General features: G+C 45.1%; 1 protein-coding gene across 1 annotated transcript in view; it reads left to right on the forward strand.

The window, feature by feature from the left end:
* Positions 1-6,379: 6,379 nt before the first annotated feature.
* SNCB (synuclein beta) overlaps positions 6,380-16,848 on the forward strand; it is a 115,901-nt gene continuing 105,432 nt past the window's right edge. The window contains exons 1-3 of the mRNA XM_073650658.1: positions 6,380-6,700; positions 6,803-6,856; positions 7,993-8,129. Of these exons, the coding sequence (XP_073506759.1) occupies positions 8,009-8,129 (121 nt within the window). The 5' untranslated portion in view covers positions 6,380-6,700; positions 6,803-6,856; positions 7,993-8,008. The remainder of the gene's footprint in view (positions 6,701-6,802; positions 6,857-7,992; positions 8,130-16,848) is intronic.

Genomic DNA, 16,848 nt, shown 5'->3' on the forward strand with positions numbered 1-16,848 from the left:
ACAGGCCTTGCCCCAAATCATTCCCACCCATATGCATAACCAAAATATTGGGTGTTCTATCCAACCGAGCCACCTTGTAAAATTCGGACAAAACCTGACTCCATACCATCCCTCTAAAGCTAGACCAACGAACCACCACTTGCTCTCTACGAAAACCCAGTTGCCTACCGTCCGGCCTTATGTCAGCGCGCAGCACCCCCCAGTGCACAAACGAGTGTCCGAAAATCCAGGCTAAAAAGGGAACACCACCTGAAATGAAAAATGACAAGCATATTCAACAACTCAACATAAAACAATCTCCTCGCTGTAATCAATGCCGCACATACGTCAAATAGCGATCAGAACTCCACCTGCCAATCCGCTTTATCACCTCAGAATCCAAATCTATCAGCCTCCGACGCGTCCTGAAAGAATGCGAACCATACACTTCAGTACTAAGGCCCAATTCCTGTACTCCCTTCTTAAGGACAACTATAAATTGAAATCGTGACAAAATTGCTCTGTTACCATGGCATAAAAGTGGGCCCACTCTCCCTGACCAGACCTGCCAATATGCCTCCAAACATTTTCTTGGGCGCATCAAAGCCCCATCCACTCTACCTAATACCATGCGCCTGCCTCTGCCCAACCGGTCCATCTTTGCACGCCTGATCCAAAAATCAATGCCCCCAGCCCAACAGCCCACATCTTCAGCCAGCAAACCCCCTGCTCTGTTCTTACTGGGCGCCACCAATTACTCAACTCTCATTGACCCGAAAAAGGCTAGGGAGAACGCTAGTCTAAACAGTGCCAACTCAAAACTGGAACAACAGATCCTTTCTAAGACTATGCCCAACCTTTTCAACTTACTGAACGAAACCGGTCTACGTTTATCCAAAATCCTGCCGCCTCTCTTAAAACCCCTTAGTGCCTGCTTAACCAAAAAGGATTTTGTAACATCCCCTACTCCCTGCAATTTAAAACCGAACGCAAGTCCCGCAATGAATTTACTAACTCTAAATATAGACCACCCTATCTCCGCTGCCTTACCAACTGAAAACAAAACCGCCAACATTCTATCCTCATTGCTCTAAACTGCACCACATTGGAACACCCAGCTTTGCCATACTCGCCGCAATAGACTCCCGGATCAACCATCCTGCTCCTCCATAATCAGCTGGCACAAATGCGAAGGGCATTCCTCTCCCTCCTCTCCCACGTCTTCAGCCTCTTGTGCCAGTGCCAGGAACCGATCCCACTGGAAACGAGACAATACATTCACAACAGAATTTTGTACACCTGGAACATACACTGGTGAAATCCAAGCATTCAGTTCACTGAAGTACTAATTCCCTGAGCAGCTTAATAACCGGAGGGAACAAAGCCGACAAATTGTTAATCTCCGCCCCCATGCTTATATTGTCACAATGAAACCTGACTCTCTGATTCAAGAAAAATTCTCCCCAAATTGAAACCGCGACCACAATTGGAAATAATTCCAAAAGGGCCAGGTTCTTCGTGAAACCCATCTCTTTCCACGACTTCGGCCATTTTCCAACACTCCACATACCCTTACAATAGGCCCTGTAACCAGCCCCACCTGCAGCGTCCGTATAAGTTTCGCAATCAAAACTGTTCAAAAACTCATGCTGGATCAATGACCTACCGTTGTAGTTTTCCAAAAACTGCTTCCACACTACCAAATCCTCCCTGTGATTTCTATTCAAGCAAATGAAATGATGCGGTGCCCACACACCTGCCGTCGCCCCGGACAACATGCGACAAAAAATTCTGCTCATTGGCATAATCCTACATGCGAAATTCAATCTACCTAGCAGCGACTGCAACTCCTTCAACGTCACCTTGTACAACCTGCCAACCCTGCCCACCTCCTGCCTGAGCAGCAACAATTTATCTTCTGGTAAGCGACACTCCATCCTTTCTGAATTAATCAATATACCTAAAAAAATTAAAACAGTACAAGGTCCTTCAGTTTTTTCTTTTGCCAAGGGAATGCCAAAACGCTCTGCAACCCACACCATAGTTGCTAACAAGTCCCTACACACCAACGAATCTGGATCCATCGGAATCCGATCCATCTGATTCACGCCGCTGCTCAAGGCCCACGCCCCCGGCCTCCACGTCACCAGGGGGGACCTGAGCACTTGTCAGTGATCTTGCCACTCCACGACCAGAGGATCGCCTCTCAATTACTCCTCACGTGGTTCCTCCCTGCAGATCTTGACCCCACTCCACATCCGGACCTGGATGGACCAGCCCGGTCCCTGCTGCCCAGGAGAGGACTGCCAGGCAGCTCCCTGTCGCTGCCCGCCACTACACTCGCCCCCTGATGACTGGAAGAGCCAGGCAGCAGGTCTTCACAATGCTTCTGTCTGCCCGCAGAGCCCCGATGTGCTGCTTGCCTGCCGCTCCGTCTAGCAGACATCCCAACCGGAGCATCGCCGGGAGTACCTGCCGCTCCTGCTCCTCTTCCAGACGTCCTCTTTGTCATAGACCGCTAATAAGATTCCCCCCTCCAGTCATATGCCGCTTGGTGAGGCCTCGCTGCTGGCGTAATGCACCGCTCTGGCATAGCCCGAACTTCCTGTCCAGGCCACATGCTCGACTTCCTGTGCGGCCCTCACTTCCGGCGTGGCCCGCGATTTTCGCTCTGTGACGGCAGGGGATCGCACTTTCACGCTCACCTCCCGCAGGGTCCCCGGAGGGGCTCCGGAGCCTGTGCCTGCTGTGCGTGTATACCTCCGGTGACAGTCTCTGGGTGCCACGTCCTCCTGGCTCTCCTTCTCGCTCCCGGTATCCCATCTTGCGTGCATGCGGTCCCCAATAAAGCGGAATGCTGCAACTCCATCTCTTGAACGTGCCACATCCCGCAGCTGGACAACAAGGGATTTCACAGTCCCCATTAGGTATGCATCCTGTTTCTTTTCTCTGTGCTTTCTCCACCTGGTGTGGCGATTTTCCCACACTTTTTCCTATATACACCCCAACCTCCCCCTAATGTCTGCCCCCTAAGCATCACTACCCAATCCTACCCCCCATATCCTTCAAATTTGAACCCTCCCGGCCAATCCCAGTCATGGTGAGCTTCCTCCTAGCTGCACCCATCTCCTGCCCCCTCCTTGAAGCGCAATCAAGTAACATTATCCCCTTAGTCTTCTATAAGTAACCACCAACTGGTCGAATGTAGATCCTAAGTTCTGGGCCCACTTGCAGCAGCAAGGATGCTGTAGAACTCACCCCAATTGGCAGACTTTGGTGTTCCCTCAAGCATTTCCTCAAGTTAGCTGCTCCATTGCAGCCTGATAGAAACAGGTAAGAGGTCCCCTACATGCTTGGCTATGGCTGTTACTGTGCTGGTGCTCACTTAGCTACTTTTCTAAACTCCCATGTTGGACTCTCTCATCTCTCTGCTCTTCCTAGAGTCCTATAAATCTTCTTCTCATTCAGACTAACTTCAAATAACTAACTACAATATGTCTTACTTCTGTACTATAAAACTCCACCCACCACTGTTCACTTGGCAACCTGCCTTGGTGATGATGTTAACTGTTTCCCTACAAACTAGCATGATAAGTACTGAGTCAGTCACAATAACATTAATATACATTTAACCTATACAGAGTTTTCTAGGAATACCCAACTCTGGGGTATTATAATGTGCCCCTTCTATGTCCTGTGTAATGGCTGTGTCTGACCATACAGGGACATGGTCTGATCATACCACAGCTCCTGGGCAGGGGAGGAAGCAAAAGAGAGTATACAGATATTAATCACATCAGGGGATCACAGCTCATTCTTTCTTTGAGGTAAAACATTACTTAAAAACAGACAGTGAAATGTTTTACCTCACAAAAAGAATCAGCTGCGAACCCGTGCTGTAATGACTATTGTAAGGCAGCGCTAGTCATCATACTGGGGGACACTCGCTGCACCGGGTCAATTAAAGCACACCAGCCACGTTTTTCAGTTTTCACACTTCAGCAGTTTATTGCACTTCATAACTGCTTATCACACAGTGCATCTTAGTGGCTCACCGGCATATTACACACATAACATTCTGGAGCCTTTCCAACGACAGTCACGTCCACTTGGCTCCAGTTACAGCCCTCAGCTAGGCAACAACATAAATGTCCATATAGCGCAGTGTTTTTACCTTTGGCGGGTTTTAGCTGCTTCAGGTTTATTCTGCCACCACTGTGGCTTTACGGCTTCCCAGATGGGGGTCTCCAGCCCTCGTACCATCCAAGGCTACTGGTATGCTTACACAGCCAACATCCAGCCTCTGCCTTTCAGGCTCTTGCCTTCCAAGCCTCTGGCCCAAAAGGCTACTGGGATCGCTTACACAGCTAAGGATCCAGCCTCCGCCTTTCAGGCTTCACCTGGTTTCAATAGGCCTCACTAGGCCTCACACTCTAGTGGTGTCCCACACAGGAACAGGCCTCACGCCTTACACACACGCCCTGTGTCAAGACAACCAGGGTTTATATATCCTGTAGTACACACCCACAGGACCTGTGCTGATGTCACAGTCATGTGATCAGATCAGACATTCTGTGTGCACAGGACCTGCACTATGTCACAGTCATGTGACCAGTCACCTGAGGGGGAGGTACATGGTCAGCCAAAACACATCCTGGACCATTACCGTAATGCCGCAAGTCGCTGCATTACACTATGCACTCTTTTTCCTCCCCTGCCCAGGAGATGTGGTATGATCAGACCATGACCCTGTACAGTCATACACAGCCATTACACAGTACACATCAGGGGCACATTTCTAAGATTATCTCAGCACAGGAACATTTTTTTCTAATACATCCAATTGTGGAAGATATTTTTATTCCAAGATCTATTAATTAAAATGTACTTTGTTTGTGGGAAAACCCCTTTAAAGTTCCACATGCCTTCCAGCCTGCTGTGCCCTGGGTCTATGTATCCATCATGACTTGAGGGTTCGTGAATCCACCTAACCAGCTGAGGTCTATCACTAAGTTAATGTGGTTCCTAAATGTTTCCACTCTTCAATAATACCACTGACATTCAATTGCAAAATATTTAGTAGGGAAGAAATTTCATAAATTGACTTGTTTCAATGGTGGTATACAACAATACCACGATCAATTTCATTGAGCTATTTAAAATGACCTATTCCTTCACAAATGTTTACAAACGCAGACTCCATGGCTAGGGGCTTGATTTTATAGTCTTGTGTCAATGATACTCATTGAAAAACCTGAATCAAGAGATGTGCCCCAATGCTTTTGTCTAAAGTGTTCTTTTATCACAAATATAGCTAATTTAATTTAGTACTGTTAAGCAGATCTTTGATCAATCAGTAGCTATTTCAAGTCTTTACGACTGTATAAATCTGGCATGAAAACTGGCATCAGACCGGAGTAGGGTACTTAATATATATTTTTAGCCTGTGCATCATCCCTTCTCTGATAATTATAACCTTTTTATTACCATCCACATTTCCTTTTTGTGTTTTATCCTGTCCAATTCAGTAAAACATCAAAAAATAAATAAATAAAACTATGCATAAAATAAAACTACATTATGAGTTCTTATGATTGTGCCTATTATAGCTATACCCCACTTTTCAGTTTTTAATCTTTTAAAAAAGTTTAAAATATCCAATAAATTTTGTTCCACTTCATGATTGTGTCCCACTTGTTGTTGATTCATCCCAAATAAATTAGAATTTTATATCTTTATGTTTGAAGCCAGAAATGTGGCAAAAGGTAGAAAAGTTCAAGGGGGCCGAATACTTTCACAAGGCACTGTATATGACAATAATACGTAGATTATGTTGTTATGATTTATATCTATTTGTACACACATATTATTATTTCCGTATGTTTCTTATATGTATTTAATAATTTGTTAATGAAAATATTGATAACGTGTCTGGCAGCACTGAACAAGGAGAGAAGAAAATGTGACAAATAATGTCATTTGAATTTGGAAGAATTTCCTAATTTTTGTACAAGATAGAATGAGAAGGAGAGACTAGGTAGTAGAACACTTCTAAATACGGCTTCTTTTCTCAATATATACATGTACGCCTGCATTTATACTTGTTTAGGTACCTGAAGCAGGTAATCATGACTAGAAGGCATATTTCATTACAGGGTGAACCATAATATAGACTGCAGAAACTTATTGGTCCGTGGCATGAAAGAATTGAAAAATGGCTCTGCTTTGACCTAGCTATGGGTTCATGATAGTAACTGACGTGTATCTGACCTCATCATGTCTGGTGGGAAAAGGGAAGTTGTAGAGCAACCTTCCATGAAGGAGAAAAGGTCAGAGATGAGAGCTGAGGGAGGGTTTTGCATTTTACATATGTAATTTATGAGTATGTTGGGGGCTGGTAATGAAAGGCTAGGTTCTCCTGTCTTTTAGCAGCAGGGAGGGGGCAGCTATTGACTGTGGGCTCCTGCTTGTGTTATCTGTTCTTGGTTGCTCCTAGGATCTCCTACCACAAGGGGGTAGACAGCACACAAGCATTAAGCACTTTCAAGCATAGCTTCATCTAGGAGACAGAGGCGGGTGTAGAGCTGACAGAGTAGCATCCCATGGCTCTGTAGCACTGACACTGCCTGCTGAGGGACCCCCTGAGATCTCTACATCTGAACCCTCCTCTGCTTCATCATCACATAGAGAGGACTAAAACCAATTTACCCCTGAACCCCAGGTAAGGGAGGGAGAGGGACTGGCAGAGCTGCATTTAAAAGGAGCTTCATCACAGCTGCTCCATCTGTCTGACATTTTCCTCTGCCTTTTTTCACACTTACAGGCAGCCTTGTTCCAGATAAGCAACAGCACCTGCAAAAAGATTGGGACTGAGAAGGTCAGTGTTTGCATTTCTAATTGTCTTCTTGTAGTTGATTGCATGGTTGTCCAACCTAACCTGTTTGCAGGGCCCCTAGGACATGAGAGAGAGTGGGGGTTGTTGCATCTGGCATAGGAGAAAAAGCATTGGCTGGTCTCATCTGCATCATGCCTGGGGAGACAATTCCATGTCTACTAATGTCTCTGTTTATGCCTGACGGTATGGGAAACACACAATATAATATAATCTCCCTATATGTGTAAGTCTGGGTAACAGATGAAATTTCCGGATGCTCGGGGAGGGTGGAACTAAGGTGTCATCAGGGCAATTTCTGGTCTGTCATCATCTCCTGTGTCTTGTATAATCACAAGAAATCCAAACTGTGGTGTTCATATTTCCCATCATAGTCTTTTTAATTATCTCTTTTTTTTTTTATATTTCCATATTTTGCTCATGAAAACTGTGATGCTTGTATACAGGGTAATGCTGGGATTTCTGCACCTCCCCCTTGTACCCTTCCTCCTTTATTTTGCAGAGGAAAAAAAATCCCAGGTTTCAAGGACATGAGGCCGATATCGCACAATTATGGTGATCGGATAATTGCTCAAGAATACACCTGTTCAGTGCATTACTACAATATGCTTTGTACACACACCTTGCACGTCTACACAGTATCAGCATAATTACGTATGGGCAGATATCAGTGGTTGTATGAGCAATACTATATACAAATGAGTAGATTACACCGATATACAAAGAAGCAACAGGAACACTTACACTCAATACGTTCAAGATGTTACTTTCATAGCTGGTATCAAAAGGTGTATCAGATCACCTTATGTATTTAGAATGCTTATTATATTTTGTGTTTTCCCCTATGATCACAAAGGCATATAAATATAATATATATATATATATATATATATATACACATATATTGGATCACATCTAGATTGAGCTGTATACCATACATTTTCCTGACTCATTGTCCCCCCACCTATTCTATCAGAACGAGGAATGTACTAATCTGATGTGAGTAGGGGTAGCTTCCTATTGGAAAAGCAGGTCAGAGTGAGCTGCAGGGGCTTCTGCTATCATTCTGCTTCCTGTGCTTACACTACTAAGCTGCTGCCTCCTCTCCCTCCTCTCTGCAGACTGCAACAGATCAAAATGGATGTGCTTATGAAAGGCTTTTCCAAAGCAAAAGAAGGGGTGGTGGCCGCAGCTGAGAAAACCAAGCAAGGGGTAGCAGAAGCTGCAGAGAAGACCAAGGAAGGTGTCTTATATGTGGGTAAGTATCTCAAGTCTATCATTGACCGGTGCTCCACAAGTGACTGCTGTCTTTAATGATTTATCTAATGGCTTTACTCATTTGTGTAATCCTTGGCAGATGTAGCCTGTAGTAAAAAAACAAACAAACACCATATTCATTACGGTCTAAGGTGAGTTGAGAATTTAGAATTGATTGTATTGAACAAACTTCTACATTTCTGGCTCAAGATTTAGGTGAATGGTAGCTGGTTAAATGGAATATCTAAAACATCTTCAAGGAGTTGTCCACTACTTTTTTGAATTGTCCCAATGTATTTAGCATGTGGCCATAAGTATTTTTGTGATTACGTTTAGTTGTATGTATTGCCTGTGAGCGGCGCTGTCACTGGCCGCTCACAGGCATCACGTGACCCCCGGCTGCAGCTGGGCGTGACTCAGTGCTGCGTTCCACGGTCAGTGATGGGCTGTGAGCAGGGTTACCCCGCGCGTCACGCCCAGCATCCACTGCGCACTCTCCCTCTCCTCATTCATTGGGAAACTGCGCGGCGGATGCTGGGTGTGCCGAGCGGGGTAACCTCGCCCACAGCCCATCATCCACCCATGTCACTGATGTCACGCCTCACTTGACATGATATTAGCTGAAGAAAAAGCCAGAGGTCACATGATGCCTGTGAGCGGCTAGTGATAGCAATATATACAACTAAAGGTAGTTACAAAAAAATTATGGCCATATGCTAAATACATTGGAGCAATTCAAAAAAGTAGTGGACAACTCCTTTAAAAGCTATTTTCTTCAAAAAGAAAACAAGCATATCAACAGTAAGAGGCAACAAGTCTGCAAAGTTTATATGAAAGGATTTTTTTAGATGCTCATTGCAAATTGTCTCTTCAGAAAGGAAGAGAACTAAAACTCTAGTGCCACCTATGGAAGTAGCAATCCAAAAAATCAATATCCACCCTTTAACGAGCCTTGAAATATGACTTAGTATAAAAAGCCAAACCAGAATCTCAATGTGCAGACACATGTTTCAGGGTGTTGCCCTCCTCAGTGCAAAGCAAGAGATCTGATTAAGCTGTATGAGAGGCTTCTGACTGGGATCTAAGGGGTAACATTTCTTCTTGTGGACAGTGACATGCCTGGCATGCCAGTCTAAGGAGGCTTATAAGCCATGCAATGCTCCTCTGGGAAAATATTTAGTTTTCTCATGGTTACACTGAATAACAAGGAGCTGTCCGGTGCTGAAACCTCAAGCTCAATGAATATCCTGATATTTCTTTTAATAATTAGGCCAGGTACTGATGAATATTGTATTTTAATCTGTTTTTTTATCTTTTAATTGTAGATTTTCTATTCTATTTTCTGTATTTGATTATGGGGCCAGCCATCTTGTCTGAGCCTATGTTCACAGCTTTTAGAAATATGCATTAAAGCCACTATATTGACCATAGACAGGAGCAGTTTGCAGATGGTTCATTGTCTTTTGACCTATCAGGCTGGAAATGGAGGCAAGCTGTGACTATAAGTTATTGTGACTGGTGAATCCTGTGGATCCCATCTATATATAGGTGTAACCTTTCATTGATTAATAGGTGACTGCTGAAAAGTGATTTGTACAGAAGGAAAGTGTCAGTTATTATAAGGCAAGAACGGGAAGTGTCAGTTATTAAATTGCAAGATTTCAGTGTTTTTTTTTCAAAAATGTAGCCACTGAAAAGGAAAATAAAAAATCAACAAAACTATTAAAATCATTAGAAAAATATATGTAACATAGAAATTTGCTTTACAAGAGGTAATTTTCTGATAACCAATTCCCTTTAAAATGTGGTACAGAATTAGTAAAAAGGATTTACTTTTTTTTTCCAGAAACAGCACCACTTCTACCTATAGGCTGTGTCTGGTATTGCAGTTCATAACCTTATGGATGTACACACCCCTTTAGGGATGAAAATTCCTAGTACCAAATTACCCAGAGGGTAAATAGACCCAATTAATGGGATACAGTACAGACCAAAAGTTTGGACACACCTTCTCATTTAAAGATTTTTCTGTATTTTCATGACTATGAAAATTGTACATTCACACTGAAGGCATCAAAACTATTAATTAACACATGTGGAATTATATACTTAACAAAAAAGTGTGAAACAACTGAAAATATGTCTTATATTCTAGGTTCTTCAAAGTAGCCACCTTTTGCTTTGATGACTGCTTTGCACACTCTTGGCATTCTCTTGATGAGCTTCAAGAGGTAGTCACCGGAAATGGGTTTCACTTCATAGGTGTGCCCTGTCAGGTTTAATAAGTGGCATTTCTTGCCTTATAAATGGGTTTTGGACCATCAGTTGTGTTGTGCAGAAGTCTGGTGGATACACAGCTGATAGTCCTACTGAATAGACTGTTAGAATTTGTATTATGGCAAGAAAAAAGCAGCTAAGTAAAGAAAAACGAGTGGCCATCATTACTTTAAGAAATGAAGGTCAGTCAGTCCGAAAAATTGGGCAAACTTTGAAAGTGTCCCCAAGTGCAGTTGCAAAAACCATCAAGCGCTACAAAGAAACTGGCTCACATGAGGACCTCCCCAGGAAAGGAAGTCCAAGAGTCACCTCTGCTTCTGAGGATAAGTTTATCCGAGTCACCAGCCTCAGAAATCGCAGGTTAACAGCAGCTCAGATTAGAGACCAGGTCAATGCCACACAGAGTTCTAGCAGCAGTCACATCTCTTCAACAACTGTTAAGCGGAGACTTTGTGCAGCAGGCCTTCATGGTAAAATAGCTGCTAGGAAACCACTGCTAAGGACAGGCAACAAGCAGAGGAGACTTGTTTGGGCTAAAGAACACAAGGAATGGACATTAGACCAGTGGAAATCTGTGCTTTGGTCTGATGAGTCCAAATTTGATATCTTTGGTTCCAACCACTGTGTCTTTGTGTGACACAGAAAAGGTTAACGGATGGACTCTACATGCCTGGTTCCCACCGTGAAGCATGGAGGAGGAGGTGTGATGGTGTGGGGGTGCTTTGCTGGTGACACTGTTGGGGATTTATTCAAAATTCAAGGCATACTGAACCAGCATGGCTACCACAGCATCTTGCAGCGGCATGCTATTCCATCCGGTTTGCGTTTAGTTGGACCATCATTTATTTTTCAACAGGACAATGACCCCAAACACACCTCCAGGCTGTGTAATCCTATTTGACCAAGAAGGAGAGTGATGGGGTGCTACGCCAGATGACCTGGCCTCCACAGTCACCAGCGCTGAACCCAATCAAGATGGTTTGGGGTGAGCTGGACTGCAGAGTGAAGGCAAAAGGGCCAACAAGTGCTAAGCATCTCTGGGAACTCCTTCAAGATTGTTGGAAGACCATTTTCGGTGACTACCTCTTGGAGCTCATCAAGAGAATGCCAAGAGTGTGTAAAGCAGTCATCAAAGCAAAAGGTGGCTACTTTGAAGAACCTAGAATATAAGACATATTTTCAGTTGTTTCACACTTTTTTGTTAAGTATATAATTCCACATGTGTTAATTAATAGTTTTGATGCCTTCAGTGTGAATGAACAATTTTCATAGTCATTAAAATACAGAAAAATCTTTAAATGAGATGTGTCCAAACTTTTGGTCTGTACTGTATATTAAAAATCAACTTATATTATATACTCTTTAAAAATGGTAGATTATTAAAATTACAATAGTGAAACTGTATTTTTCTTCTTAAACTCGACTCATATATTCATATAGCCCCAGCCCCCAGGCGAAGCCTGTACAGGCGAAACTTGTTGGAGAGGCTATGTGTTGATTTTAGTTAGCTCTGGTGATATTTGTGCACTTTATGAAAGATAGTTATCCAAATGATGTTGTATTAATCCATGGGCTGCAGCCATGGTATAGGTAGGATAGGTAGTATATCTTCTAGTGCTAATACAGGTGCATCTCACTAAATTAGAATATCATCAAAAAGTTAATTTATTTCAGTTCTTCAATACAAAAAATTAAACTCATATATTATATAGAGCCATTACAAACAGAGTGATCTATTTCAAGTGTTTATTTCTGTTAATGTTGATGATTATGGTTTATGTTATGCACACGCCCGGACTGACTGGCGTGTGCGGGAGTAGTGGTTCCACTGGACCATGAACCGGAGAGTGCCTGGAGGGGCGTGACTAAGTATCTGGCCGATCCGACCAAGGTGGCACGACGGCATACGACGCCAGTGCACCAGGGAGAAACCGGGCAGAGGGACCAGGTGCTACTCCAGGTCAAACTCCGGACACGGGGGTTGACCCACACAGGGATTACTGGAACAGGCAGGTTAGGCTGGCACAGACTGGTGGATATAAGCGAACACGGCAGGTATGCAGACGGGTGGATACAGGCGAGTATGCAGGCGGGGAGGTACTGGCCGAAAGGACGGGCTGGAGCACAGAGAGGACAAGACCCAGTACAGACTGGGTCACAGAAACAGAACCGCAGATGCGGTAGCCAAACACAGCAGAGAGGGAACGCCCGAAGCGGTGGGCAAGAGCAGAGCAGGACGGGACTGCCGGAGCAGCGAGCACAAGCAGAGCAGGACAGGACTGCCGGAGCAGCGAGCAGATGCAGAGCAGGATGGGGCAGCCGGAGCAGCGAGCAGAAGCAGAGCAGGACGGGGCTGCCGGAGCAGCGAGCAGAAGCAGAGCAGGACAGGACTGCCGGAGCAGCGGGCAGATGCAGAGCAGAAACCGCAGGAGCGGCAAGCAAAGCAAGAGCAGAGTGGAAACCGCAAGAGCGGCAAGCTAAGCAGGAGCAGAGCGGAAACCGCAGAGCGGTAAACAAGGCAGGAGCAGGGCGGAAACCGCAGAGCGGTAAACAAGGCAGGAGCAGAGCGGAAACCGCAGAGCGGTAAACAAGGCAGGAGCAGAGCGGAAACCGCAGAGCGGCTAAGAAGGCAGGAGCAGAGCGGAAACCGCAGAGCGGCAAACAAGGCAGGAGCAGAGTGGAAACCGCAGGAGCGGCAAGCAAGGCAGGAGCAGAGCAGAAACCGCAAGAGCGGCAAGCTAAGCAGGAGCAGAGCAGAAACCGCAGGAGCGGCAAGCAAGGCAAGAGCAGAGCAGAAACCGCAAGAGCGGCAAGCTAAGCAGGAGCAGAGCAGAAACCGCAAGAGCGGCAAGCAAGGCAAGAGCAGAGCAGAAACCGCAAGAGCGGCAAGCTAAGCAGGAGCAGAGCGGAAACCGCAGAGCGGTAAACAAGGCAGGAGCAGAGCGGAAACCGCAGAGCGGCTAAGAAGGCAGGAGCAGAGCGGAAACCGCAGAGCGGCAAACAAGGCAGGAGCCGAGCGGAAACCGCAGAGTGGCAAACAAGGCAGGAGCAGAGCGGAAACTGCCGGAGCGGCAAGCAAGGCAGAGCAGGGGGGACAGGGCTCTGTTCACATGGAACAGACAGGAAGAGAAAGGCAGAGCCAGATACCCACAGGGTACTTGCAGTGAAGTAGCGAGTGGACCACAAACTCACAAACGGGAGTACAGAGACAACAAGCAGGAGTTAGGTACGAGTTCAGACTCTGCAGAAAAAGGAAGGGAACGGACATAGAGGCAAAACAGGTAAAGGATAGGAGAGAGTTCAGACTGAAACTGAGTGTACGGAGGAGACCGACACTGCAGCGGGATACAGGAGCGGGTCTGGGAATACGGCCCCCAGAGAGGCGGGACAAACAGGCAAGGAGCGTGTTCAGACAGGACAGACAAGATACAGGAGCGGGTCTAGGTAATCGGCCCCTAGAAGGCGGGAGGAACAGGCTAGGAGCGTGTTCAGACAGGCCTGGAAATACAGCCTCCAGGAGAGGCAGCAGGCAAGAGTACACAGACAGGACTCAGTTCAGACACGGGAACTGATACCGCAAGGCAGGAGACAAAGAACGGGACCTGGCACCTTCAGAGTGCAGCACACACTGAATGAAACACTATGCTCAGGCAGGGATAGATGGGAGCAGCTGAGCTATATACCAGGTGACAGACAGCAATAGGCTGAGGACGCACAAGGGGTGTGACCCACAGCAGGTACAAAAAGCAGGAAGTGATCGGGCGCCGCCCTTAAGCAGCAGAAACAGACACAAACAGACAGCATGGAGGGAAGCCAGAGAGACATTCTGGACTGGAGACCAAGTGCGCTCTCTTGCACAGTGGGAGATGGACCACCATGCAAGGACGCCGCCAGGTATGTTACAGTTTACAGCCAATGAAAACACAAAAGCCATTATCTCAGTTCAATTAGAATAATTAACAAAAAACACCTGCAAAGGCTTCCTAAGCATTTAAAAAGGTCACTTAGTCTGTTTTAGTAGGCTCCACAATCATGGGGAAAACTGCTGACTTGACAGATGTCCAGAAGGCAGTCATTGACACTAAGTAAATGCAAAGTAAATTTTTCATTTCATTTGGAAATCAAGGTCCCAGAGTCTGGAGGAAGAGTGGAGAGGCACACAATCCAAGCTGCTTGAGGTCTAGTGTGAAGTTTCCACAATCAGTGATGGTTTGGGGAGCCATGTAATCTGCTGGTGTATGTCCATTGTGTTTTATCAAGACTAAAGTCAGCGCAGCCGTCTACCAGGAAATTTTAGAGCACTTCATGCTTCTCTCTGCCGACAAGCTTTTTGGAGATGGAAATTTCATTCTCCAGCAGGACTTGGCACCTGTCCACACTGCCAAAAGTACCAATACTTGGTTTAAAAACCACAGTATCACTGTGCTTGATTGGCCAGAAAACTCGCCTGACCTTAACCCCATAGAGAATCTATGGGGTATTGTCAAGAGGAAGATGAGAGACACCAGACCCAACAATGCAGACGAGCTGAAGGCTGCTATCAAAGCGACCTGTGCTTCCATAACACCTCAGCAGTGCCACAGGCTGATCGCCTCCATGCCACGCCGCATTGATGCAATAATTGATGCAAAAGGAGCCCTGACCAAGTGTTGAGTGCATTTACTGAACATACATTTCACTAGGCCAACATTTCGAATTTTAAAAATATTTTCAAGCTGTTGTTATAAAGTATTCTAATTTACTGAGATAATGACTTTTGTGTTTTCATTGGCTGTAAGCCATAATCATCAACATTAACAGAAATAAACACTTTAAATAGATCACTCTGTTTGTAATGACTCTATATAATATATGAGTTTCACTTTTTGTATTGAAGAACTGAAGTAAATTAATTTTTGATGATATTCTAATTTAGTGAGATGCACCTGTAGATTATCAGCTAAGTGGATAGGACTCTAGAAATATGAGTCAAGTTTAAGAGGAAAAATACAGTTTCACTACTGTAATTTTAATAATTTACCATTTTTAAAGAGTATATAATAAAAGTTGAGTTTTAATACGTCCCTTTAATTGGGTCTATTTATCTTCTGGGTAATTTGGTAGTGGTATTGCAGCTCAAGAAAATGGAGCTCTTTAACAACAATTGAATGAACTTCAACCTCTATATATTATAAAATTAAGCAACACTTCATATTGATGTTTTACACACACACAACTCTGTCTATCTATTTATCTATCTATCTATCTATCTATCTATCTATCTATCTATCTATCGTATTTCATGGACTATAAGACACAGCAGACCATAAGACGCACCTAGGTTTTAGAGGGGTAAATAGAAAAAAAAATGTAAGCAAAAAATGTGGTCATGATGCCCTGTTAAGGGGGAGGGGGTCTGCTGCTGACACTGTTATAGGGGTAATGTCCCCCAATTCTGTTAATATCCCCCATCCAGCTATATATAGCCCCCTCCTTCCTGTTATACGTGGCCCTCATCCCCATCCTGATATGCATGGCATCCCAATCCACCATCTGGTATGCATGGCATCCCAATCCCCCTTCCTGGTATGCATGGCACCCCTCATCCCTTTTCCTTGTATGTATGGCACCCACTTCATCCTGGTATGTATGGTTTTCCCCTCACACCCATCCTGGTATATATGGCACCTTCATCCCTCTTCCTGATATGTATGTATGACTCCCCTCATCCTTGTATGTATGGCACCCTTTGTCCCTGTATGTATGGCCCCCTCATCCTGGTATGTATGGCACCCTTCATCCCTGTATGTATGGCCCCCCTCATGCCTCATCCCTGTATGTATGGCCCTCCACATCCTTGTATGTATGGCCCCCCTCATCCATCTTCCTGGTATGTATGGCACCCTTCATCTCTGTATGTATGGCCCCCCTCATCCTGGTATGCTTGGCACCCCCTGACCCCGTCGCGCTGCACAGAAAAAGAAAAACAATTATACTCACCTCCTCTCTCCTCCAGTTCTGTGTCCCGCTCTGTGCCGGAATAGTCACTGCTCCCCATTCCGGGACTGTGTGCGTGGGGAGCAGTGACTATTCCGGCACAGAGCATACCAGGATGAGGGGGGTCATACATACAGGGATGAATGGTGCCATACATATCAGGAACCGCACTGCAGGCACAGTGTGCCGGCTATTAAGGAAAATGAATATTCACTGCTCCCCACCCCGTGAATATTCATTTTCTTTAGTAGTGGGCACAGTGTAGGCTGCAGCAGGCTTCTGCTGCCTCCTGTGCCCCGCTACTCCACCACTGTCACTTACCCCACATCCCCACCACCTACAGCCACAGTATTTATGTATATCGGATTATAAGACGCACCCCCCACTTTCCTCCAAAATTTTGGAGGAAAAAAATGAGTCTTATAGTCTGAAAAATACTGTATCTATCTATCTATCGATATAATATA

The sequence above is a fragment of the Phyllobates terribilis genome, unplaced genomic scaffold, assembly GCF_046119375.1.
Source record: "Phyllobates terribilis strain yellow unplaced genomic scaffold, ASM4611937v1 Scaffold_11__3_contigs__length_659146591, whole genome shotgun sequence".
In the NCBI taxonomy this organism is placed as follows: Eukaryota; Metazoa; Chordata; class Amphibia; order Anura; family Dendrobatidae; genus Phyllobates; species Phyllobates terribilis.